This window comes from Hypanus sabinus, chromosome 16, assembly GCF_030144855.1.
Source record: "Hypanus sabinus isolate sHypSab1 chromosome 16, sHypSab1.hap1, whole genome shotgun sequence".
NCBI classification, from domain to species: Eukaryota; Metazoa; Chordata; class Chondrichthyes; order Myliobatiformes; family Dasyatidae; genus Hypanus; species Hypanus sabinus.
Genome location: NC_082721.1, coordinates 38,652,728 through 38,677,860, shown reverse-complemented (window position 1 = coordinate 38,677,860; position 25,133 = coordinate 38,652,728). Strand labels below are relative to the sequence as shown.

The 25,133-nt window shown below is 38.2% G+C and overlaps 1 protein-coding gene across 1 annotated transcript in view; it reads left to right on the top strand.

Moving 5' to 3' along the window:
* Positions 1–25,133, top strand: part of yju2 (YJU2 splicing factor homolog) — a 34,781-nt gene that overhangs the window by 6,725 nt on the left and 2,923 nt on the right. The window contains exons 3-7 of the mRNA XM_059991614.1: positions 5,529–5,673; positions 13,853–13,987; positions 15,262–15,443; positions 17,052–17,175; positions 24,397–24,574. Of these exons, the coding sequence (XP_059847597.1) occupies positions 5,529–5,673; positions 13,853–13,987; positions 15,262–15,443; positions 17,052–17,175; positions 24,397–24,574 (764 nt within the window). The remainder of the gene's footprint in view (positions 1–5,528; positions 5,674–13,852; positions 13,988–15,261; positions 15,444–17,051; positions 17,176–24,396; positions 24,575–25,133) is intronic.

The following is a 25,133-nucleotide window of genomic DNA, read 5'->3' as shown; positions in this document are numbered from 1 at the left end:
GGTCACCAAATGTCATCAAAACAAAAAGCAAAAAAGTCATGGTATAATTACCACTTAATTATTTTAATGTTCATTATTGTATTTTTGAACTTTCTGTAATAAAATTTCACTCCAGTTATTAGTATATGTTAGATAGAAGAAGAAAAGCCATTAGCTGAGTTTTTCCACTTTTATTCTCTCAGTGCATTCCTATAACTCTGCCTAATGGACAGCATGGTAGGGGTTAGCACAATACAGCACCACTACTCAGGGTTCAATTGCCACTGCTGTCTGTAAGAACCGTAACAATTCTGTGTTGTAACAATTACAACACAGAAACAGGCCATCTCGGCCCTTCTAGTCCATGCCGAGCGCTTACTCTCATCTAGTCCCACTGACCCACACTCAGACCATAACCCTCCATTCCTTTCCTGCCCATATACCTATCCAATTTTACTTTAAATGACAATACCGAACCTGCCTCTACCACTTCTACTGGAAGCTCGTTCCACACAGCTACCACTCTCTGAGTAAAGAAATTCCCCCTCGTGTTACCCTTACACTTTTGCCCCCTGACTCTCAACTCATGTCTTCTTGTTTGAATCTCCCCAACTCTCAATGGGAAAAGCCTATCCACGTCAACTCTATCTATCCCCCTCATAATTTTAAATACCTCTATCAAGTCCCCCCTCAACTTTCTGTGCTCCAAAGAATAAAGACTTGTTCAATCTTTCCCTGTAACTTAGGTGCTGAAACCCAGGTAACATTCTAGTAAATCTTCTCTGTACTCTCTCTATTTTGTTGACATCTTTCCTATAATTCGGTGACCAGAAATGAACACAGTACTCCAAATTCGGCCTTATCAGTGCCTTGTACAATTTTAACATTACATCCCAACTCCTATACTCAATGCTCTGATTTATAACGGCCAGCATACCAAAATCTTTCTTCACCACCCTATCCACATGAGATTCCATCTTCAGGGAACTATGAACCATTATTCCTAGATCACTCTGTTCTACTGCATTCTTCAATGCCCTACCATTTACCGTGTATGTCCTATTTGGATTATTCCTACCAAAATGTAGCACCTCACACTTATCAGCATTAAACTCCATCGCTCAGCCCACTCTTCTAACTGGCCTAAATCTCTCTGCAAACTTTGAAAACCTACTTCATTATCCACAACGCCACCTACCTTAGTATCATCTGCATACTTACTAATCAAATTTACCACTCCATCATCCAAATCATTAATGTATATGACAAACAACCTTGGACCCAGTACAGATCCCTGAGGAACACCACTAGTCACTGGCCTCCAACCTGACAAATAGTTATCCACCACTACTCTCTGGCATCTCCCATCCAGCCACTGTTGAATCCATTTTACTACTTCAATATTAATACCTAATGATTGAACCTTCCTAACTAACCTTCCGTGTGGAACCTTGTCAAAGGCCTTACTAAAGTCCATATAGACAACATTTACTGCTTTACCCTCGTCAACTTTCCTCGTAACCTCTTCAAAAATTCAATAAGATTTGTCAAACGTGATCTTCCACACACAAATCCATGTTGAGTGTTCCTAATCAGACCCTGTCTATCCAGATAATTATTTATACCATCTCTAAGAATACTTTCCATTAATTTACCCACCACTGACGTCAAACTGACAGGCCTATAATTGCTAGGTTTACTCTTAGAACCCTTTTTAAACAATGGAACCACATGAGCAATATGCCAATCCTCCAGCACCATCCCCGTTTCTAATGACAGTTGAAGTATTTCTGTCAGAGCCCCTGCTATTTCTACACTAATGTCCCTCAAGTTGCTAGGGAATATCCTGTCAGGATCCGGAGATTTATCCACTTCTATATTCCTTAAAAACGCCAGTACTTCCACATCTTTAATCGTCATAGTTTCCCTTACCATACACAATTCAATATCCTGCTCCTTCGTGAATACCGAAGAAAAGAAATTGTTCAACATCTCCCTCATCTCTTTTGGCTCCACACATAGCTGTCCACTCTGATTCTCTAAGGGACCAATTTTATCCCTCACTATCCTTTTGCTATTAATATAACTGTAGAAACCCTTCGGATTTATTTTCACCTTACTTGCCTAAGCAACCTCATATCTTCTTTTAGCTTTACTTATTTATTTCTTAAGATTCTTCTTACATTCTTTTTATTCCTCGAGCACCTCATTTACTTCATGCTGCCTATATTTATTGTAGATATCTTTCTTTTTCCAATATCCCTTGAAAACCATGGCTCTCTCAAACTTTTAACCTTTCCTTTCAACATAACAGGAACATAAAGATTCTGTACCCTCAAAATTTCACCTTTAAATGACCGCCATTTCTTTATTACATCCTTCCCATAAAACAAATTGTCCCAATCCACTCCTTCTAAATCCTTTTGCATCTCCTCAAAGTTAGCCTTTCTCCAATCAAAAATCTCAACCCTGGGTCCAGTCCTATCCTTCTCCATAATTATATTGAAACTAATGGCATTGTGATCACTAGACCCCAAGTGCTCTCCAACACATACCTCCATCACCTGACCTATTTCATTCCCTAACAGAAGATCCAACACTGCCTCTTCTCTAGTTGGTACCTCTATGTATTGCTGCAAAAAACTATCCTGCACACATTTTACAAATTCCAAACCATCCATCCCTTTTACAGTATGGGCTTCCCAGTCTATGTGTGGAAAATTAAAATCTCCCACAATCACAACCCTGTGCTTACCACAAGTATCTGCTATCTCCTTGCAAATTTGCTCCTCCAATTCTCGCTCCCCATTAGGTGGTCTATAATTCACCCCTATAAGTGTTACTACACCTTTCACATTCCTCAATTCCACCCAAATAGTCTCCCTAGACGAGCCCTCTAATCTATCCTGCCAGAGCACCGTTGTAATATTTTCACTGACAAGCAACACGACACTTCCCCCCTTGTCCCTCTGATTCTATCACACCTGAAGCAACGAAATCCAGGATCACACCCTTCCTGCAACCATGTTTCACGAATAGCTACAACATATTTCCAGGTATTAATCCATGCTCTAAGCTCATCCACCTTTCTTACGATGCTCCTAGCATTAAAATAAATGCATTTAAGAAATTCTCCACCTCTTCTCTGTTTATCTCTAACAGTACAAAGAATTTCACTGTCTTTTTCTTCCTCCTCCCATACATCTGTTCCTACACTGGTTCCCCTCCCCCCTCATATCTAGTTTAAATCCACTGGATCCTCTCTAGCAAACCTACCTGCAAGAATATTTGTCCCCCTCCAGTTCAGATGTAAACCTTCCCACCGGAACAGGTCCCACCTTCCCTGGAAAACTGCCCAATTATCTATAAATCTGAAGCCCTCCCTCCTGCACCATGTCTTCAGCCACGTGTTGATTTGCACTATCTTACTATTTCTAAACCCACCCTCACGTGGCACTGGAAGCAATCCTGAGGTTGCTATCCTGGAGGTCCTGTCCTTTAACATGGCACCTAGCTCCCTAAACTCACCTTTCAGGACCTCCTCACTCTTCTTACCCATGGCATCCGGTTGCTCACCCTCGCTCTTGAGAATACTGAGAACTCGATCCGAGATATCGAGGACCCTGGCACCAGGGAGACAAAAGGCCATCTGGGATTCTCAATCTCTTCCACAGAACCTCCTATCTGTCCCCCTAACTATCGAATCCCCTATCACTACTGCTCTCCTCTTTTCCTTCCTTCCCTTCTGAGCTGAGGGCCCAGTCTTGGTGCCAGAGATGCAACCACTGCAACTTGTCCCTGGTAGGTCATCCCCACCAACAGTATCCAAAATGGTATACTTATTGTTGATGGGAACGGCCACTGGGGTGCACTGCTCTTCCTGTCTATACCCCTTCCCTCTCCTGACTCCTAGGGGTGACTATATCCCTGAAACTCCTGTCTATTTCTGCCTCCTAAATGATCTGTAGTTCATCCAGCTCCAGTTCCTTAACACAGTTTGTTTGGAGCTGCAACTGGAAGCACCTTTTGCAGGTGTAGTCATCAGGGACAACAGTGCTCGCCCTGACTTCCCACATACTGCAAACGGAGCACTCAACTGCCCCAACTGCTGTCTCCATTACTTACTCCTAATCTAATTAGATTAATTAAAGGAGCTTACTCGGCCTTACCTTACCTGGAGTGAAGCTCGTACTCAGCCTCTGCTCGCTATTTAAATTCTCCCGCTGCCACACAGGCCGACTTTCACACGCTTGCGCAGTTGTGCCCCGTTTAAACCTCACCTCTGCCTGTTCTCGCCGAAGCCTGATTGAGCCAAAGCTGACCTACTCTGTCACAGTCCACTCCGACGATGGCCGCTGTATATGGTGTCCTTCCTTTTTAAACCTTTGACGCGCTACGTCACGTGCCTGCGTAGTCTAGCCTCTTTGCCGCGATTAGTTTTAAAAAAACAGCTTTTCTCCAAGCTTCTTTTACTTCTTCCTTCTCTGCCTCTTGCTGCAATTTAAAGAAGTTTGTACATTCTCCCCGTGACTGTGAGTTTTCTCCAGGTGCTCTGGTTTCCTCCCACATTTCAAAAAGATGCACAAGTTATGGGCATGCTATGGTGGCACAGAAACATGGTGATACTTGAGGGCTGCCCCAACACATTCAAGATGCAAATACTTTTCACTATATGTTTCGATGTACATGTGACAAATAAAGTTAATCTGGTGCTCACAAATAGATTAAGGCTAGTCCATGGTAATCAATTAAATTACTAGCCGACATACAGGATGAAACTGAAGCACTTGGAGGAAACCCATGTGGTAACAGCACCGGATGTCACTGGAGTTCAGAGATAAACCTGGGACACTGAAAATGAGGCAGTTGCTGTACTAGCTGTGGTAACGTGTGCCCCAAGTTCTGATTTCTCCACTTCTCCCTCCCTGACGCTGATCATAGTCCTCTCCTTCCAACATCTCCAGTCTTTTAGTCTCATGCAGTTGCTCTTTTCCAAGAGAGTGACGGATCTGTGACACTGGTTGTCAGTTTGTAGTGTAGGTGCTAGTTCACTGCATTCCTTCAGGAACAACTTGAATCATTTTAAAAACTGTAAATACAGTTGGCTCAGATAGTATCCATGGAAAGAGAGAAGAATTAAGTACTTCATATCAATAATCTTTCATCAAAACAGAGTTTTGATGGACCAAAAATGATAATACTGTTTCTCTCTACCTGCTGAATATTTTCAGCAGTTATTGTTTTTGTTTCAGATTTGCAGCAGAGTAACCACCTTGTCAAAGAACTGTGTGTCCTGTTCACAAATCATGACTAATGCACCCTCTGAAATAGTTCTGATTGTCTAAAGGACACAGAGGGGAATTTTTCAAATTGTATTTTGTGAATTAGCTACCCTTTTTTTTATTTGTTTCCAATCAAGTTAAAGTGGATGCCAGTACAGATGGAACTTCTATAACAAGATGCGTGGTGCGTAACAGTTGTATTGGAATGTCTTGGATGGGCCATTTGTCTTTGTTAGTTGGTCAATTTCTTTTGTTCTTGTTGTTCAGATGTAAAACATGTGGAGAGTATATTTATAAAGGCAAGAAATTCAATGCACGTAAAGAAACCGTACAGAATGAAGTGTATCTGGGACTGCCTATCTTCCGCTTCTACATCAAGTGCACCAGGTGTCTGGCAGAAATCACATTTAAGGTAAATATTCTTGGAATTTACTTTTACTTCATTTGTAACAGGTTTTTTTTTTCCCACTCCAAGTTGTACTTGCACTAAATCAGTTCAAAAGGAGAATAATTTGCACGTAGGAAATGGCATTGCTTGTTAGAAATAAATCATCCTGCCCCCAGCAGAAAACTGCTGGTGTTTCTTGGGGCAGTGTCTTTGGCCTAATGATACTCATCTACTTCATTAAAGATCTTTCTGTGTAGTAAGGTCCAGAGCAGGGATGTTTGCTGTCGACTGCTTCATTGTCAATTCCATTCGCATAATCTCATCATTCCTCAGCAAATGAAGTAGTCCTTGCATGCATGCAGCTAGACCTAGACAACATTCAGACATGACTGATAAATGGAAGGTGATATTTATGCCACAAAAGGGACAGACAATGGATAGAATCTAACCACCAAACCTGTTATTTGATATCATCACCAGGCCCTCCTCCATGGATGGTGATGATACGTCCATGATGGTGAGCTACCTTGTTGTTATCTCTGGTCAGGCTTCTGATTCTTCAACCGTCAATGCATCTGTAGCACAGGGTTCAATACTTGGGCCACTTCTGTTTTCCATCTTTATTGACGACTTGGTTGATGCACGCAGTAACGAGCTATACCTGTACACTGATGACTCCACGCTATTTGCACCAATTAGAGCAGGAGAGAGTAATACAATGACAGCAGGCCTGAGTAGGGATCTTGACAGGATGAAAGCCTGGACAGACGACTGGAATGTCACCTTTGAGCCTACTAAGTGCAAGGCGATGGTAATGTCTGGGAAGAGGAATCCATCTACCCCCGATCTGTATTTTGGGAACTGCAAGCTGGATTCAAAGAAGGAGCTAGTAATCCTTGGTGTTAATATTGACAGCAAGTTGGTGTGGGTTAAACACCTTTCCACTATTTCAAACAAGGCTGGACAAAGGCTTGGAGCACTGCAGAAAGTAGCATCCAAACTAGACAAAGAGGGTAGAGCCACGGTTTACAAAGCCCAGGTACGAAGTATCATGGAATATGCCTGCTTATCATGGATGAATGCCTCACAGTCCTCAGCCAGCTTGATTCCATTCAAAGAAAGGCTCCCAGGACTGTAGGTTTAGATGAAGCCACAGCTCGTGAGAAGCTAGCCATCAGTAGTTTACACCACAGGCGATAGGTTGCTGCATCTACTGTGCTATACAAAATGCTATACAGCCCTGCAGACCTTCATGCCATGCTGCCTTCATCTTACAAGAGATGGCGCACCACACTATCAAGTTTATCTATGCCTGCTCATGCTGTTTATATGCCTGATGCGAGAACCTACAAACTGGATAGAAGCTTCCTTCACTGTGCTATCAGAATTTGGAACAGCCTTCCAGAAGCTGTGGTTGGAAATACCTGTGACGATGGGGTCCGAGCCTTCAAGAGTCGAGTGCACAAACACTTATCATCTCTGGGAGGGAAGTCACAGGCTTCTTCATAAGCTATCATGAAGGGGAAGGATGGCAATGTTTGGTTGTTGGTTGGTAGGGTTAATACTTGACTTTCAAGAGCACTTGTGAGTTATGTTCCGGCTGGACTTAGTCCTTAAACAGCGAGAGAACAGTGCAGAAAATACAGGTGCTGTTTTCTCCCGGTATGGATTATATTTTAGTTTCAAGTGCTCCTGTCAAGTTTTGTTACCCTGTGACCTTATCCTTCAATCTCTCTGAATTATGGAGGACAGCGTGTGTATAAATGTCTCTCTCCAGCAGACTTCATTATGATCATAATGACTCCAGTATTTCTACTATTTTTTAATGTTTCATAATTGTACATATGGTTTTTTTGTGTTCTATTGCTAAGCAGCAGTGAACCATCTGATTGGCCTATCAGAGTTCTCTTTGGGAACTAGTTGACTTGATCAGCATTTCTGATCTGGCTATTGTTCACAAATGCACTTAATAAAATAAATATATATATATTTAGCTATATGTAACAAGCCCAACTAGGGGACAGTGCTGATTTAGTAATGGAAGATCATTTTTGTGGTAGTTTATGAAAAATGAACTGGAAGCAGCTTCATAAATCAGTCTCTGAGCAGTGTGTGCATTTAAGATGAAAGATGACATTTAAGTAAGCTGGTGTGTCTAGAAGCTCTTGGATGCTAAAATGCATGGAGGGAAAAGAAAATCAAAAAAGGAATCTTATGTCAGATTCTGAGAGCTTCATACAGGAGAAGGCACACGAGTGAAATTAAATAGAAATTTAGGAAGTATGATAAAAGAGAAAGTATGAAAAATGTTGGTATTTAAAATCAATGAAAATACAAATGTATTTTTAAGTACACAAAGAGCTGATGGATAACTAAGGAAACAATAGGCGCTACTAGAAACCAAATAAATAACCTGTATGTGGAGGTAGTGGAAGCTGTTAATGAATACAGTGCCTTGTAAAAGTATTCAGCCCTTGTTCACACAAATGAGTACTACAACCAAGGATTTTGATCAATTTAACTGAGAATTTTTATTTGTGAACCACTTGCTTCTTTTTGTTCACTGCAGAGTTCAAAAAATGTAAAATTGTAAAGTGAGAAAAACTAAAAATTCAAAAACTGAATTGTCAGCAGTTCAAAAGTATTCATCCCCATTTGCTCAGTACTTAGTTGAACTACCTTTTCCGGCCATATACAGACTTTTTGGATTAGTCTCTATTAGCTTTACACAATGTGATGGAGCAAGATTTGGCCAGTCCTCCTTGCAAAATTGCTCAAAATGTGCAGGTTAGTTGGGGAGTGGCGGCGAACAACAATATTGAGGTCTTGCCAGAGGCATTTGAATAGGGGAAAGTCAGGACTGTGATTGGGCCACTCAAGGACATTGATTTTTTTCATTTGAAGCCATTCACTCCATGGTTGTTCCGGCAGTGTACTTCGGGTCGTTGTCATGCTGAAAGACAAACTTCCTCCTCAGTTTAAGCTTACTGGCGGATGTTTCTGTATTTAGCAGCATTCATCTTTCCATCAATCCTGACCAGATTTCCAGTCCCTGCTGCAGAAAAGCATCCCCATTGCATGATGCTACCACTACCATACTTTACACTAGGATGTTGTTACCTGTCTGAAGTGCAGTTTTAGATTTACACCATAAGTACGAGCTTAACTTTGAGGCCAAAAAGTTCAACTTTAGTCTCATCCAACCACAAAACCTTCATCCGGATCTTTATCTTCTAAATGACCCTTTCAAAGTCTTTATGGGCAAGGATATGCTTTTTTTTAGCCAGGGCTTCTTCCTTGCCAACCTTCCATAAATACCCTTTCTGTGCAAGGCTTTAGAAATTGGAGCTATGAACTTCATCTCCAATTGCAGCCACTGTCTTCTGCAGTTCACTCAGTGACAATTGGCAAGACAATAGCCTCTCTTACAAGTGTTATTCTTGTTCAGTGACTCAGTTCAGAAGGGTGGCCTGACTGAGGCAGAAAGGCTGTAGTTCTATAGTTTGTTCACTTTGTTACGATGCTTCGAGGTATGTTCAGTACCCTAGCGATGGTCTTGGTACCCTTCCCCAAATTTGTGCTTCTCTGTTACCATCCCCCTGACCTGATTGCTCTTATTTTCTTCATTTTGGTTTGGTCTGTTGAAAATCTACCATACTGTTGGAACTTACAGAGAGAAGGGGGGTATTCTTATGAATTAACTGAAAACAAGTGATCCTCCAGTTTTCTACATCAACAAGTTAGGTGAGTTGGTAAGATAATATACAGTGTTGCACCGGAAGATAGTTGACATGGTAATTACAAAGGGGATGTATACTTTTGATTTGACATCGTACACAATGTTTTGTAGATTAGTTCTAAAAATCCTAATTCAATATATTTTAAATGAAGAAAATGAGACAGTATAATGTGAAAATAGTTGTGGGGGTTGTATACTTATTCAAAGTCCTGCATTTTTTGACTATTGTCAAAAAGATGGGATGATATATATAAGATATACAAGTGAAATATTGGAAGGGATAATAGTAGAAAGAGGGAAATATGAGTGGTTCAACATCTTGAGAAAGGGATATGTTTCCAGTCCTGGATATCCCAAGCTATTAAAATAATGTTAAAATACCATACAATAAATGTTTAAAGAATCAACCAAGTAATTACAGTCCAGTTAGATTAGCTTTGGTTCTGGATAATTATGTGAGTATCAAAGAGACATTGTAAAAACTAATTTAGAAAGGTTCACATTAATCAAGAATGGTTAAATGAATATGTAAAGGGAAAGTCATGTCTAACTAATTAGGAATTTTCAATTAGGAAACAAAACGAGTAGGTGATGGAAGTATGCTTGATGTGGTTTACTTGAATTTTAAAATAGCATTTCATATCATCCCATATGGCAGGCTGGTTAAACCAGTAGGGCTGGGGGAGTGGATAGAGTGAAAAGTTGATTCCAAAACTGGCTTAGAGACAGGAAGCAAAAAGTAAATGAATATCAAAAGAAATTGTAAATGACAGGAATTTAAAATAAAAACAAAATCCTGGCAACAATTGGCAAATCTGACACCTAACCATTTAATCCCTTGACCCTGTTCAGATCTGTCATGTTTTTTTCATTCAGTGCTGTTTGACCTGCTGAGTGTATCCAGCATTTTCTGTTTCGATAGCAAAGGATTGAAAAACTTGTGGTTTCTCACCCGTGGTATTGTAAGAGTCTGGAATTCCCTACCTAAAAGGATGGTGGGGATGAAAATTTAATTCATGACTTTTTGGAAGCATTTGGTTATGTATTTGAAGAGCAGTAAAGGTGGTTGGAAAATGATGTGTAACTTTTTGCTACTTGGATGGCTATCTTATGTGTCATAATTTTTTTTTACAGTTTTTAGGTTAGATTGAGACATACTCTGTTTCTTACCCAAATGGGAGTGATTGAAGAGGTATTGTTGATAGTATTTAGTTAGTTATTTAGTACTCTAACTATTTACAAATAATTGCTTGTGAGCTTAGAAGCCCTACAAATCCACAGACATCATGCCCAGGAACTAAGAAGTAGCTGAAGACCTTGAAATAAGCTAATTTCTTATTCAAATTCTAGAAAATATTATTTTCCTCCCAATTTCTATTCTCTCTTAAAAGTAGCAACTCCTAATATTAAAATCTTAAAAAAAGAAAATTATGGAAATACTCACCAGGTCAGACTACATCCGGAGGAAAAGACAAATAGTTAATGTTTCAGGTTGGAGACTCATAATTAAAGCAGTTCTGACAAATGGTCTTTAACCTGCAATGCTAACTCTGTTTCTCTTCCTACAGATGCAGCTTGACTTGCTGAGAATTTCTAATATTTTGTTTTTAATTTAATTTGCAGCATCAGCAGTTCTTTTTTTATTTTCATCAACTCCTAATACTAAGAGATCAGTAGTCCTTGAGAGTTATTATCATCATTATTATGTGCCGTGTCGTATGACCTAGGTCGGGGGTCGGCAACCTGCGGCTCCCGAGCCATTTGTGGCTCTTTCACCTCTGTGCTGCGGCTCCCTGTGGCTTTGGGAAATAATTGGTCAGTATTTAATTAAAATGTATTTTATGTTAGTTTGTTAGCTTTTGAAATGTAATTCTAAATTTGAAGATTATGGTGATCTTGTACAATCTAAGTGTGGCGACATCCGAAACGGCTCACAATTAGCCAGCATTCCGGCTAAGGGAGATAGCCTACGGGGGTTTGTGAGTACGCGTCTTTTGCAGCATCTGCGTCCATGGGGGCTGGGTTGAGAGAGGCTTAAAAGCAAGGCTGTTTAGTTCGAATAAAGCTATCTTTGACTGCAGTTTACTGACACCGCTACAACGTGTTTTTATCGCTGGCTGTCCAGACGGAAGGTGCTGAAACACTTTGTCGCGTGTCTGGAAGAAGTGAAAACTTTCCTGGGCAGCAAAGGGCTCACCTTTCCTGAGCTGGAACAGCCAGAGTGGCTGGAAAAGCTACACTTCATGGTAGACATGACAGCGCACCTGAACACGCTGAACACAGCTCTTCAGGGGTAAGGACGTACAGCCCTGCACATGTTGGAGGATGTTTTGGTATTCGAGCGCAAGTTGACAGTGCTTGCCAGAGATTTACAGAAAGGCACTTTGTCTCACTTCCCCAATTTGAGAGAGTTCAAACAAGGTCACGACATGATAATTTCGGAGTATTTACATTCTGCAATCATCGCAATGCAAACATCGTTTGGGAAACGCTTCTGTGAGTTCAGAGAGGAAAAAAACACATTATCCTTCCCGGTCACTCCCTTAAGCATCGATCCTTCCCTACTGAATACGACTGCATTGGCAGGTGTGAGTCAACCTGATCTTGAGATGGAACTGGCCGACATAGCCGACAAAGACATATGGGTGTCCAAGTTTAGACGCTTGACAGCAGACCTTGAAGATGTTGCCCGTTCTTGCTCAGAAACACAAATGGAGTGATATTGAAAACCTTCCAAAACCGGACAAACTTGTGTTCGAAACATTTATGTAAACATTAAAAAGTATGCGCTTTGAGTCCTGTCGATCTTTGGATCCACATATGTAAGTGAGCAGGTGTTCTCCAACATGAACTTTATTAAAAACAAACATCGCGCATGCCTCACAGATGACAGCTTGCGATCCTGTGTAAAGATGAAGGTGACGTCATACAGCCCTGATGAGCAGACGCTGTGCGCTGAGGTCCAGGAGCAGAAATCCCATTAACCAAGTATGATAAATATTTTAATTGCCTATTATTTTATGTGTATTCATATTTTTTTATTGTTCAGTGAAATAGTCCTTTTATTTTTCAGGCTGACAGCTGGCTGATGTTATTTTTGGTTTGCTGCTGGCGGAAAATTTAAGTTCGGCGTTTTTCATAAATACAAGAAGGACTCAAATAGACATTGAGTATTTTACTTTAAAGTAACTTTCAACCCAACGTCTTTTTTTCGGAGTTCAAAATGTTTTTGTTGCATGCAGAAATGTAATTTCGTTTTCTCTGCAGGAGTTCATCAATTTCATAAATGCAACACATTATAGTTTGTTTATACATAGCATAAAGGCAAAAAAAACGTTGTATGCAGTGTTATTTCATTTTAAATGTCAAACGGGTTTTGCGGCTCCCAGTGTTTTCTTTTCTGTGGGAAACGGGTCCAAGTGGCTCTTTCAGTGGTAAAGGTTGCTGACCCCTGACCTAGGTGATCATGGTCTTTTGACCGTATTTGGCAAATTTTTCTACAGAAGTGATTTGTTATTGACTTCTGGGCAGTGTCTTTACAAGACGGGTGACTCCAGCCATTATCAATATGTTTCAGAGATTGTGTGCCTGCCATCAGTGGTGGCATAACCACAACATGCAATATGCACCAGCTCCTCATACAACCATCCACCACCTGCTCCTATGGCTTTATGTGACCCTGATTGGGAGCTAAGCTGGGTCTGCACGTTATCCAAGGGTGACCTGCAGACTAGTGGAAGGAGCACCTTGCATTTCCTTTGGTAGAGACGTATCTCCACCCTGACAGTTATATAGTGACTTGACAGTCAATATTAGTGAGTTGCGATTGTACATCAAATAATATGCACTGGAACCACAGTGAGCTGGTGATAAAACATGTATATATTTAAGGTGATAGTCAAACATAATAACATTGGTTTGACTATTTCTGAGTATAGGTGGAATTGCAAGGGCAGAGGGTTCCTTCAATCCCCTGTGAACTGTGCTGCTCTTCATCAAAGGCCAAAATATATTTGACTGTTCCTTTGATTGTAAATGACACAATCTAAGGTGGCTTTAAAACTGAATAGTAGAGTGTCTACATATGCATTGTTTCCAGCTAGTGTAATAAATTGGAGATGATAGTCAGTGCAGGCTGATTCTCTGTCCTTTGCATCTCCACCCACAAGCCACCCTGTGTGTTCATTCATGCAAATTGTCCACATGCACAGAAACATATTGTAGGAGCATTAACAGATCTAGGTGAAATTAACTTAGTCTGCTGGAGCCAGTGATATCCTATATTCTGTGTTCAGACAAACAGGTAGCTGCTTGTTAATTATTTTTATCTTTAACACACTGTTTAGTATGCATTTGTTATGATCTAAGCATTTGGGAAAATATTTTTTGAACATCTTCCCTGTTTGGGCCAGAGCATGTACTTCATTTGGAACTATCATTGTTGTGGTATGTGTAATTTTATAGACTGATCCCGAGAAGACTGATTATGTGGTGGAACATGGAGCGACACGGAACTTTCAAGCAGAAAAGCTGCTGGAGGAGCAGGAGAAACAAATTCAGAAAGAACGGGAGGAGGAGGAACTGAACAACCCAATGAAGGTATTGCATATAATTAACAGCACAGAAACATTCTGTCCGTCAGATCTTTGTATTTCAGATGCCGCCACCCATCCCACCCTCACAGATTCTTGCTCTTAACTATTGGGCAGAGCTAGTATGATTTCAGAGCCTCGATTAAAATTTTCTCTTCAATTATTTTTTGGATGAAGATTTGGAAGGGAAATTCCTTTATAAAGGCTCAGCACTTTTACTCAGTCGAGTAAACTTTGAAATAATTCAGACACTATAGAATTGAAAGGAATTGGGGCTATGAAACTGAAGAATGGTCTTTATAGAAATAGAACAGTTTGTTCAGACAAAAAGTAAACATGGATGTGACCAAGAGATATACTTCCATTGAAATTACAACTTGTACCAGTTGTATTTTGAAAAACAACCAGGCTATCCAAATACTGATTCAGTCATTTAGATAGATTATAGCTGGTGTGCACGTGGACTCCACCAAGCAGCCTTGCTTAACAGGAAATGTACATATACATTTTTAATGACCCAGCCTTGATGTTTTCTGAGGAGAATCTTAAGCATTTCCACATCTTGTAAAAGGAATTTCTTTCTGATAACATCCCTGTATAATATATAGGAACACACCCCTTGTTCTGGACTTTTTTTCTAACAGCCTTATCAATTCTTCTGTCATAATACTCCAATCACATCTTGTGTACACCAAGGGAATATGAGCTAATCTTTGCATCCTCCAGTATATAGTTCTTCAGCTCATATTCCCATTCTAGTGAACCAGCATCACATCCCTTTCCCAAGAGGCAATATCCTATCGCTAAATATTGCTCTAATTATTATCTAACTGAGATCTAAACACAGTAGCGCACACCTTTATATCGTCTGTTTTTCCTATTAATAGCCTTAGATATGCATTGCATATTTGAGTTCTTTTTTCATGGATGTATAATTTATAAGCAATGTATAATGTTGTCAAAGGTAAAGACTTTCTCCTGTGTGTTCTAGGATCCTAAGACCATTCTTCACTTTTGAGCTTAGTCCATCATGAAAAAGGGAAAAACACTAGATTATCAAGACTGACATTTGATATTACTTATGAAGCGCCTGTGGAGATTACTGAATAGTCTTCACGGGCAGGTGTCTGAAATTTTCTCTCACTGAGCACTGACTCCAAATGCTACCATCCAGTATCCTAACAATGAAAATAAGCAAAACTGAAGGACACTTGTATAACTTCATTTTTATAGGGCTTTAGTTATTCTTGTACTCACAGGTTCCCTTTTGTAATCATTAAGGTTCTAGAAAACAGGACAAAAGACTCTAAGATGGAAATGGAGGTCTTGGAGAACCTGCAGGAGCTGAAGGAACTGAACCAGCGTCAGGCCAATGTGAACTTCGAGGACATGTTACAGGAGTATCAGAAATATGATGAAGATCTAAAACGACAACAGGATGAAGACGATGAGCGAGAGATGAGGTAGGTCAGCTTTCAGAATGGAGAATAGTTCAGTTCTCTAAACGTGATGACCTAGAACATTAAACTACAAAGAAAATGTTAATTTAGTTAGTGTTTGTGGAGTTAATGTAATATAAAATAAGTATAGTGCAGCGGTTCCTTCCAATATACTTATAGAAAGCATCCAGCAGCAGAATTGACTGATTTTAAAAGCAATTATAATTGGACATACAGTGATAAAAGTAAGTTTAATACTTCTATTTATACCAAGTAAACCCTTTCATGGTGGCTCAAAATAAACTAAGCTCGTTAGCTATCTCTAACAGCCACGTGTCTCAGCATTGTATGGGTATCGGTAAGACGGCCTTCCTCAGTAAGCTACACACATCTAGGGGCGGTATGATTCGGGTTCAGCACAAACAGGAAAGTTGGGATGCTCCGTTAAGGGAATGAATATTACAGTGGATTCTATATGAATACTGCCCCATGCAAAGTTATCCTTCAAAAGGAAATAATGGAACTTACACCAGCATAAACTTAAAGTGGAAGTATATTTACAAATATTTCAACTTTGACTAACAGTTAACAGAAAAAGGGTCCAGCCACAGTTTGAACTTCCCAGAAAGTCCGTTACAAACTAACTGGCTAACTCAGGAGTATTCAGGCGGGGTTCCACGATCATCTTCCATTGTGTCTGCTCCACACCTCAATCATCCCCCACACCTCACTGCTCCCTCAACTCCTGCAAAAAGACCCAAAACCAACCCACATTCTAGAAATCTGATTCCCCCCAAAATTTTTTGAATGTTCCATGGCATCCCTCTGGACATAATATTATCAAGACAACACCGATCAGCTGACACAGCATTCCTAAGCGGATCAAATGACTCCTTAACTTAACAGAAACCAAAATACTGGGCTGTAAAGTTTGATTAACAGAACACACTGTGTTTTACAGGAAAGCTGCAGAAAATAAAACACCCAACAGCATAATGGTAGTAATGCAATAAACTTGTCTCTTAACCATGGTATTACACAAGTTTGATCATTCCCTCCTTAACACTACATATTTTACCCTGTTTTCACCTTGTATTTTTCTCTCCCCTGCTCCCCCCCCCCCCCCCACCTTTTAAGTCTATTCCTCACTTATTTTTGTCCAGTCTTGCTGAAAGGTCTCGGCCCGAAATGTCGGCTGTACTTTTTTTCCCATAGATGCTGTATGCCCTGCTGAGTTCTTCCAGCATTTTGTGTGCATTACTTGGATTTTACTATTAGAACATTTCTCTGGTTTGGAAACTGTGAGTCCAGGCAAAATGTTACTATTGGCACCTTTCCTCCTTTGATTGTGGCTCTGACAACAGCCCTGCTTCACCCCCTGCATTCCTCTAATACAGCAATAACAAAATATATCATATTTAATGGAGAATGATCAAACTTATCATAACTGCACCCCCTTTATCTTAATTTTTTAACTTTGCTCAGAAATGTATCATTTTTATAAATTAAAAGAGGGACCTCGCACTCTCCTACACTCCTCATCTTTTCCCAGACATGCATTACTGTGTAGAGAGCCTGCAAGAAAAAAAGGCCCTTCTTCCAAATTTTTCACACTTGTTTCAATTCCACAAGGTCTATGCTAGAAACTGCCCAGGTAAAGAGAATTCTGGAAGACTCTGACTCGGATGAAGAGTTGCACACATCTTGTAAGCAGAAGCCACAAGTGCCTAGCAAGCCCACGGATATCCTCAATGAGGTAAGAGAATTATATCAGTTTGAGTATTTGAAAGCTAAGGATTGGACTCTGCATTGTTATAAAGCAGATATATTTCCGGAAACTCATTCAATCAGAGGCTACAGAAGAAACCTATAGTGTTCCTGTTCCTGCCATCTAATACTGAAGTCCTTTCTATTTGTTTATTACTTGTGTATGAGATATTCCCCCATCCCCAAATTTAACATGTGTTTTCTGCCATATCTAAAACAGATATCTTTATCTGCTCCATTTGTAACTAACTTCTTGGTTATCTTCTGAGGATTAGCACCCCATTTCTCCAGCCTTCACACAAACGATGAGGTCCTCTAACCTCAGAGTTATACCTTCTTCCACTCTACTGCTTCCATCATTTCTTTGGATGAATGATACAGGACTCAAGCAAATAAAATGGAAAATCCAGTGTTTTTGCTGCAGCAAGTGACCTGAGCACAGAATGATTAGAAAATGCTAATTTCCTGGCGTGTCACTGAGCAAGATTGAGCGCAAAGATCAGAGATTCCATATCCAATTTGTAGTAAGATGAAGATCACCCCCGCACTAAACAAGTAGATTTGTTACACTTTCTTTCTTATTATAACATATCTCATTTGGCCCTTTTGGTCTTTGCTGGCTCCCAGTAGAGCAATCCCATCAGCATCAATCCCTCTCGTTATTAACCTGTTGCTCTGCAATTTATTTCCTCCTACCATCCCCTTCCATTCCAATTTTTTTGCCATTTACCTACACTATGGGGGATTTGTTAGGCCATTTAGAGCGACTTTTAAGAGAATAAAAGCTTTACTGTGAACATAGTAGATTTTGTTGAGGTAGAGTATGTTAATTGTCATCAAATCGTACACCTGGAAGAATGATAGCAAGAGCAACCTACCAGCAAGCTGGCTGTGCGTTTGTGAATTGTGCACTCTATATGTGAACTTACAAGAAGAAATGAAGTAATTGAGTGAATGAGAAGCCATGGATGAATTATCTAGATATGGGGAATTAGAGGTGTCAACCATTTCCCTCATGGACTGATGAAGAGCTATGAACAGTCCTAGTTTGGTTTGACTTCAAGAAGTTGTAAAGCATGTCAGACCTTGTTTTAGATTCTCCATCTTTGCAGCATATAGAGTAGGTCGCGTTTCTAGCGGCTCTCTCTCTTTTAATATATTTTATATCCCACCAACCGATCCCTTTTAGTTCTAATGACTTACTACTTCTACTAAAGGATTTATTATTTCTGCTGAAGGATTTTACGACTTAATCACAATGGCAGAAGAAAGTCGTTCTGGTATTGAATTAAGAAACGGCAAGATTTTCCCCGAAATGGAGCAAACAGAACAAACCAAGAAAACGGAGGAGCCTGTTACACTGGTGGGAATATTTTCTTCAATACAAGACATGAAGTCGGAATTCGGATTGCTTAATATTAAAATTGATAAGCTGACCGGTTCAAACGGGAAGCTCGAAAAAGCTATTTCTACGATTCAAGACTTGCTGGAAAACTTGGATTCTCAACTTCAAACACTTCAGCAGACTACAACCCGAATCGAGAGTGAGCATGATTTATTCAAGCAAACTATTAAAGATCAAGGAATGAAGATATCTTCAATGGAAAAGAAAATCAATGAAATTACCTCGGAACTATCTAAAACGAAGAAAAGAACGGTTGATTTAGATAGTAGAGGGCATCGGAGGAATCTGCGTATTCTGGGACTGCCTGAAAATACTGAAGCTGGCGATCTGTTAAAATTCTTTTCAGATATGCTGTATTCACTTTTCAGTGGGACCCTCGAAGCTAGCCCCTTAATCAACAGAGCTCACAGAATTCCATTCTCTCGGCGTTCAGCCAAATTACATCCTCATGCAGTTGTACTTTCTTTGCATATTATACAACTAAAGAAGCTATTCTTCGAGAAGCCAGAAAGAAATGGAAATTACTCTTTAATTCAACACACATTCGTATATTTGAAGATTATCCCCCCGAAATCTTTGCTGAAAGAAAGAAATACCGAGAAGTTCTGAATGAAATGTATAAATTAGATTTAAATCCCTCCCTTCGCTTTCCAGCAAAGCTGATAATTTTTCCTGAAAAATCTCAACCATTGAGAATCTACCCTCCTCAGGAGGGATGGGAGTATATTAAAAACTTTAAAGTTAAGCCTACTGAATAAAATATTAAAGTTACATCGATTATTCAATAGCCAATTTTGAAGTATCTGCTGTATGAGTTGCTTATGGAACTTTTGAGTTAAGTACATGCTATACCTTTTCACTCTCTGGTATGGGACGTGGTCGATTTAATTCTTTTTTACTTATTAATAATTAATACATATATAACTGTTTTGTAGAGAACCTTTATAGTATTGTACTTTAGTGGTCCGTGTAGGACCTGTTGTGTATTAATCTTTTTTATTTTTTTTATTTGTTTCAATACTTATAGTTTTAGGTCTGTTATATACATATATTCATTTATTTTTATTTTTCAAGAGAAAGAATATTCTTTGTAACATTATTTGCTCGGATTTATTCTTTCTTTTGAATATGTGTTTATGCTACTTTAGTTGATTCTAAGATGGCCGTTGTTGATTATGTTTTTATTAATGTTAGACACAACATTATAGTAGTTGAATTCTGTTTGTGCCTTTTATTATGGCTATTTTCTGTGGGATTTTTGCTTTTTTTATATATATGGAGCTGGAAGTTGGAGAACAGGGTCAAAGGTGATTAGTTAGCATGGGACCAGCCTATTGGTTCCTTCCTTTCTATCTATTGGGCGGGGGGAGGGGGAGGGGTCTATTAGAGTAGGTTTTTTTTCTTGATTGGGCAGTTCTTTTGATGGATTTCTCTTTCGTAAATACATCACTCCTGGTTGTACCCGTGCCTTTTGGTTTAATCTGTACTTGCGTAACATTTCTTTTACATAATATTAAACTCAATTTTAAACATGGATGTTGATAAAATTAATATAATATCTTGGAATTGGAACGGTGTCAATCATCCCATTAAGCATATAAAGATTTTTAAGAAATTAAAAACACTTTATGCTGATATTATTTTTGCGCAAGAAAATCATATACGAAAACAGGATGGGGATAGATTTTTTCGCTTTTGGAAAGGGCCTCTTTTTTTCACTCACTGTAGGATAGTAAAACAAAAGGCGTTTCTATATTTCTTAGTCCCAAAACCCCTTTTGTACACCTTAATACTGCTACTGATTTGATTGGAAGATATTTAATTGTTACTGGTTTATTATGTGAGCAAAAGGTAGCTCTGGTGTGTGTATATACGTACCTAATGTAGATAATTCTGATTTTTTTAAGAAACTTTTTTCAGAGTTACCGAATCTCAATGAATATAAGCTGATCATGGGTGGTGACTTTTAACTGTTGCTTAAATCCGGCGATTGACAGGACATCAACCAATCCATTGCTTCCTAATAAAGCGGCAGCTTGTATTAACTCTTTTTTATTAGAACCTGGTCTTGTCAATATTTGGAGATATAAACACCCCAATAATAAAGATTTCTCCTTTTTTTCACACATCCATCACAAATATTCCTGAATTGATTACTTTTTTTTAGATACACGTCTGTTAAACTCCGTTGTTGATTGTGCGTATGACACCATTGCGCTTTAAGATCACGCACCTTTAAAGTTAACCCTTAAGCTCCCAGATAGATTTTTGAAAATCTCACAGTGGAGATTGAACCCCGTTTTGTTACAGGATCCAGCTTTTGTTAATTTTATTAAGGAGCAAATTTCTATATTTTTTGAATTTAATACAACTGAAGGAATGTCAAATCTGGTTATATAGGACACCTTGAAATCTTTTCTCAGGGGACAGATAATCTCATATTCAGCAGCCTTGAGAAAGAAAACTAAAGTGGAATTGCCAGTGCTTATTAATAAAATTAAACAGATAGATAAAGTGTATTCAGTTAAACCTACTGAAGACCTATATAAAGAAGGAGTCGAACTTCAATCACAGTATGATTTACTTCTGACCTTTCCCATTGAACAGCAAATTTTTAAATCTAAAAGTTTATTTTATATACATGGGGAAAAATCTGCTAAACCTTTAGCAGGTCAGTTAAAGGCTGGGATGGTCAGAAGACAGATTTTAAAAATTCGCCGACCAGATAGAACAGAAACTTTAGGTCCTTACGAAATTAAAAAGATATTTATGGACTTTCATTCTAATCTTTATAAATCTGAATTCTCTGATAGTAATATCACTATGAATAGATTTTTGCAAAGGTTAAACATACCTCAAATTTCGATTCAAGATGTTGATATGTTAGATGCACCTATTAAACATGAGGAGATAGCCAAGGCTATATCCTCTATGCAACTAGGTAAAGCTCCGGGACCTGATGGTTATACGGTAGAATTTTATAAGACCTTTCACGAAATGCTTATACCACGTCTTCATCAAATGTTCACTGATTCTACATCTTCTGGGAACCTCCCTAAAATGTTTTATGAAGCACTAATTTCATTGATTCCAAAAAAAGGGAAAGACCCACTGGAATGTGTATCCTATAGACCTATTTCTTTACTGAATATAGATTTTAAAATCCTCTCTAAAATTCTAGCAAATAGGCTTGAGAGTATCTTGCCTAATGTAATCTCAAGTGATCAAACAGGATTTATTAAAAATAGGTACACACATTTTAATATTTGAAGATTATTAAATATCATTTATTCCCCCTCAACCAAAGAATCTGAATGTATTGTATCTTTGGATGCAGAGAAGGCCATTGATAGGGTGGAAAGGCCTTATCTATTTCAGGTTTTGAAGAGGTTTAATTTTGGTCCAGGATTTATCTCCTGGATTAAATTGATTAATCATGCCCCGGTAGCTGCGGTTCTCACTAATAACCAAAAGTCTCCTTACTTTAGATTATATAGAGGTACCCGTCAGGGCTGTCCCCTTAGCCCTTTATTATTTAATTTGGCTTTAGAACCACTTGCTATTGCTCTTAGGGATTCTAATTCTGTGCAGGGTATTAGGAGAGGAGATAAATTACATAAAGTTTTGTTATACGCAGATGATTTATTAGTTTACATTTCAAATCCTAAGAAATCTATTCCTTATATGTTATCTATATTTATGGAATTTGGTACTTTTTCTGGATATAAACTTAATTTACATAAAAGTGAATTATTTCCTATTAATAATTATTATGATCAAATACATTTTAATATTGCCAAAAACCATTTTACTTAACTTTGGTATCAAAATTACAAAAAACTTTAAAGACCTATATAGGTATAATTTTTCTCTTTAGTTGAATATACTCAACAGGCGCTTTCCAAATGGTCACCTATGTCTATGTCATTGAAAGGTCGAATAAATGCTATAAAAATGGTTATTCTACCAAAATTTTTATATATATTTCAAGCAGTTCCCTCTTTTGTTCCAAAAACATTTTTTGATAAAATAGACGCTTTGATTTTGTCTTATGTTTGGAATAATAAAAGCTCTGGAGTGAATAAACTTTTATTGCAAAAATCAAAAAAGAGATGGAGGACTGGCTTTACCAAATTTTAGATTTTATTATTGGGCAATTAATATTTGTTATATTACTTTTTTGGATTTATTATATAGACGATCAAGATTGCCCTTCATGGTTACAGCTGAAGGAAAATTCAGTAATGGGGTTTTCGTTAGCTTCTTTATTAGGAGCTCCTCTTCCGTTTTCGTTCTCCAGAATAGGTAAACAAGCTCTTAACCCTATTGTTAAACATATTTTAAAAATTTGGTTTCAATTTTGTAGATTTTTTGAATTAAATGATTTTTTACTTTCTAGTAATATTTATTCTAATTTCTTTTTTAAACCATCAACTTTGGATAAGGCTTTTCTAACATGGAAAATTAAGGGAATAAAAACTTTTTTAGATTTGTTTTTACAAGACTGTTTAATGTCTTTTTCACAGTTAATGGATAAATATGATATCTTCAATACACATTTTTTCAGGTATTTACAGGTTAAGAATTTCTTAAGAAATTTTTTACCAAATTACCCCTTGATCTGCTCTTCAAATTTGGCTTATGTTATTTTTCAGTTTAAACCTTTTCAAAAACAATTAATAGCTATCATTTATAAGCAGTTAATGAATGCTCACACATCGCCTAATGATAGGGTTCAACGCTCCTGGGAAGTAGAACTTCAGCATTCACTCTCAGATAACCAATGGAGTAAAATTTATTATTTAGTTAATAATTCATCTATCTGCACACACCATATTCTAATTCAGTTTAAGATAGTACATAGGGCCCATATATCCAAAGATAAATTGGCACATATTTTTCCTAATATATGCCCTATTTGTGATAGATGTAATGCAGAAGTGGCTACTCTAACCCATATGTTTTGGTCATGTGTAAGTTTAACTAATTTTTGGAGGGATGTGTTTGGAATATTATCTAAAGTTATAGATATGGATGTTCAACCTAATCCACTTACAGCAATTTTTGGGATTTTCCCAGAGGAAGCAAGCAAAGTGTCCGCCTCCGCCCAACATGTGATAGTTTTTTCAACTTTACTGGCTAGGAGAGCTATTTTGCTACACTGGAAAGAATCTAACTCACCCACTGTTTGCTATTGGCTCTCCTCCATCATGTCATGTATAAGCTTGGAGAAAATTAGAAGTCGGACATTTGATACATCTTTTGATTTTGAACAAGCCTGGCGACTCTTTATTCAATATTTTCACATGATTTAATTTATCTTTATTTATTTATTTTTCTTTATTCTCTTTGGAGAATATCCTTGTCCATGAAGATTTGGAGATGACTGGAAGGATGTGTTTATTTTTCTCTCTTTCTTTTTTAAGTTTATCCTCATTTGGACTTCCGAATCTTTCTTTTTCTTTCTTTTTTTTCCTTTCTCTCTTTTTTGTTTTAGTTTAGTTAGTGGGGTTTTTCTTTCTCTATCAATAAAATTTCCAATCTTTTTTTTTACAATTGCTATGAGGTGTTGTAATTTCTCTGACCATTGTATATATAACAGCATAATATATTACCTATTTGAGTTTGATATTATATGCTTTTTGTCTTTAATATTGATGTTTATATGTCTTTTATATTATCTACTTGTTAAACTCCTCTTTCGATTTGTATTTGTATATTCTTTATTTAAAAATCAATAAAAAAGATTGAAAAATGAAATGAGACCTTCTTTTACAATTTTATTAACTACTTCTCTTCCTACAGAATCCGGATCATCAAAGTAAGAAACTGAAGCAGGAGAGTTGGGAGAGGAGTGTGGGAAAGCTCACTGGAAAGCTTCAGTTCTCTCAGCTGGTCGTGAAGAAAGCACAATGCCCAAAAGCAGATTCAAAAAATCTGCAGAAGGGAGTCAATAAACGCAATGGTTGCCCAACAAGCACTGGTGAGTGTTGTGTCCAAAATAAAGGGAATCAGTTCTGTTTATTTCTTTTCATTTCAATTGAGTCTGCTTTATTAAAAGCAAAGGAATTATCATTTTATTTCTCCAGGCACCGTGGGGTCGTCACTGAGTATAGCTAATAAAAGTCCCAAAGTGTGCCTGATCTTCTATGAATTGCAAACCTGCCAATCTTTGGATCTTTGAAATTTGGTTAACTAGGAATCCTTTTCTGGTAATGTTGTTACACAGAGTTAGAATGTTGTGGGTTCAAGTAGATGCCAGAGATTTGAGCCCAAGATTTTGGAGAGTACCATGTTTTGTTTGGATGGTTATACTCTCTTGTTGGCCCTCTCAAGATCTGGTCCTAATTGAAGAAAAACGGTGAAATTTTCCTGACTGTACTTCCCGTATGGCTTCCTCTCCTGTACTATATCAACATTTGTGGGACCTTATTTGTATTCAAATTAGTTTTGCTTTCCAGCAGTGGATTAAGACCTAATGCTGACAAGCCTGTGTGATAACTGTTGTGCAATGATCATTCTATCTTAAAAGTATTCACATT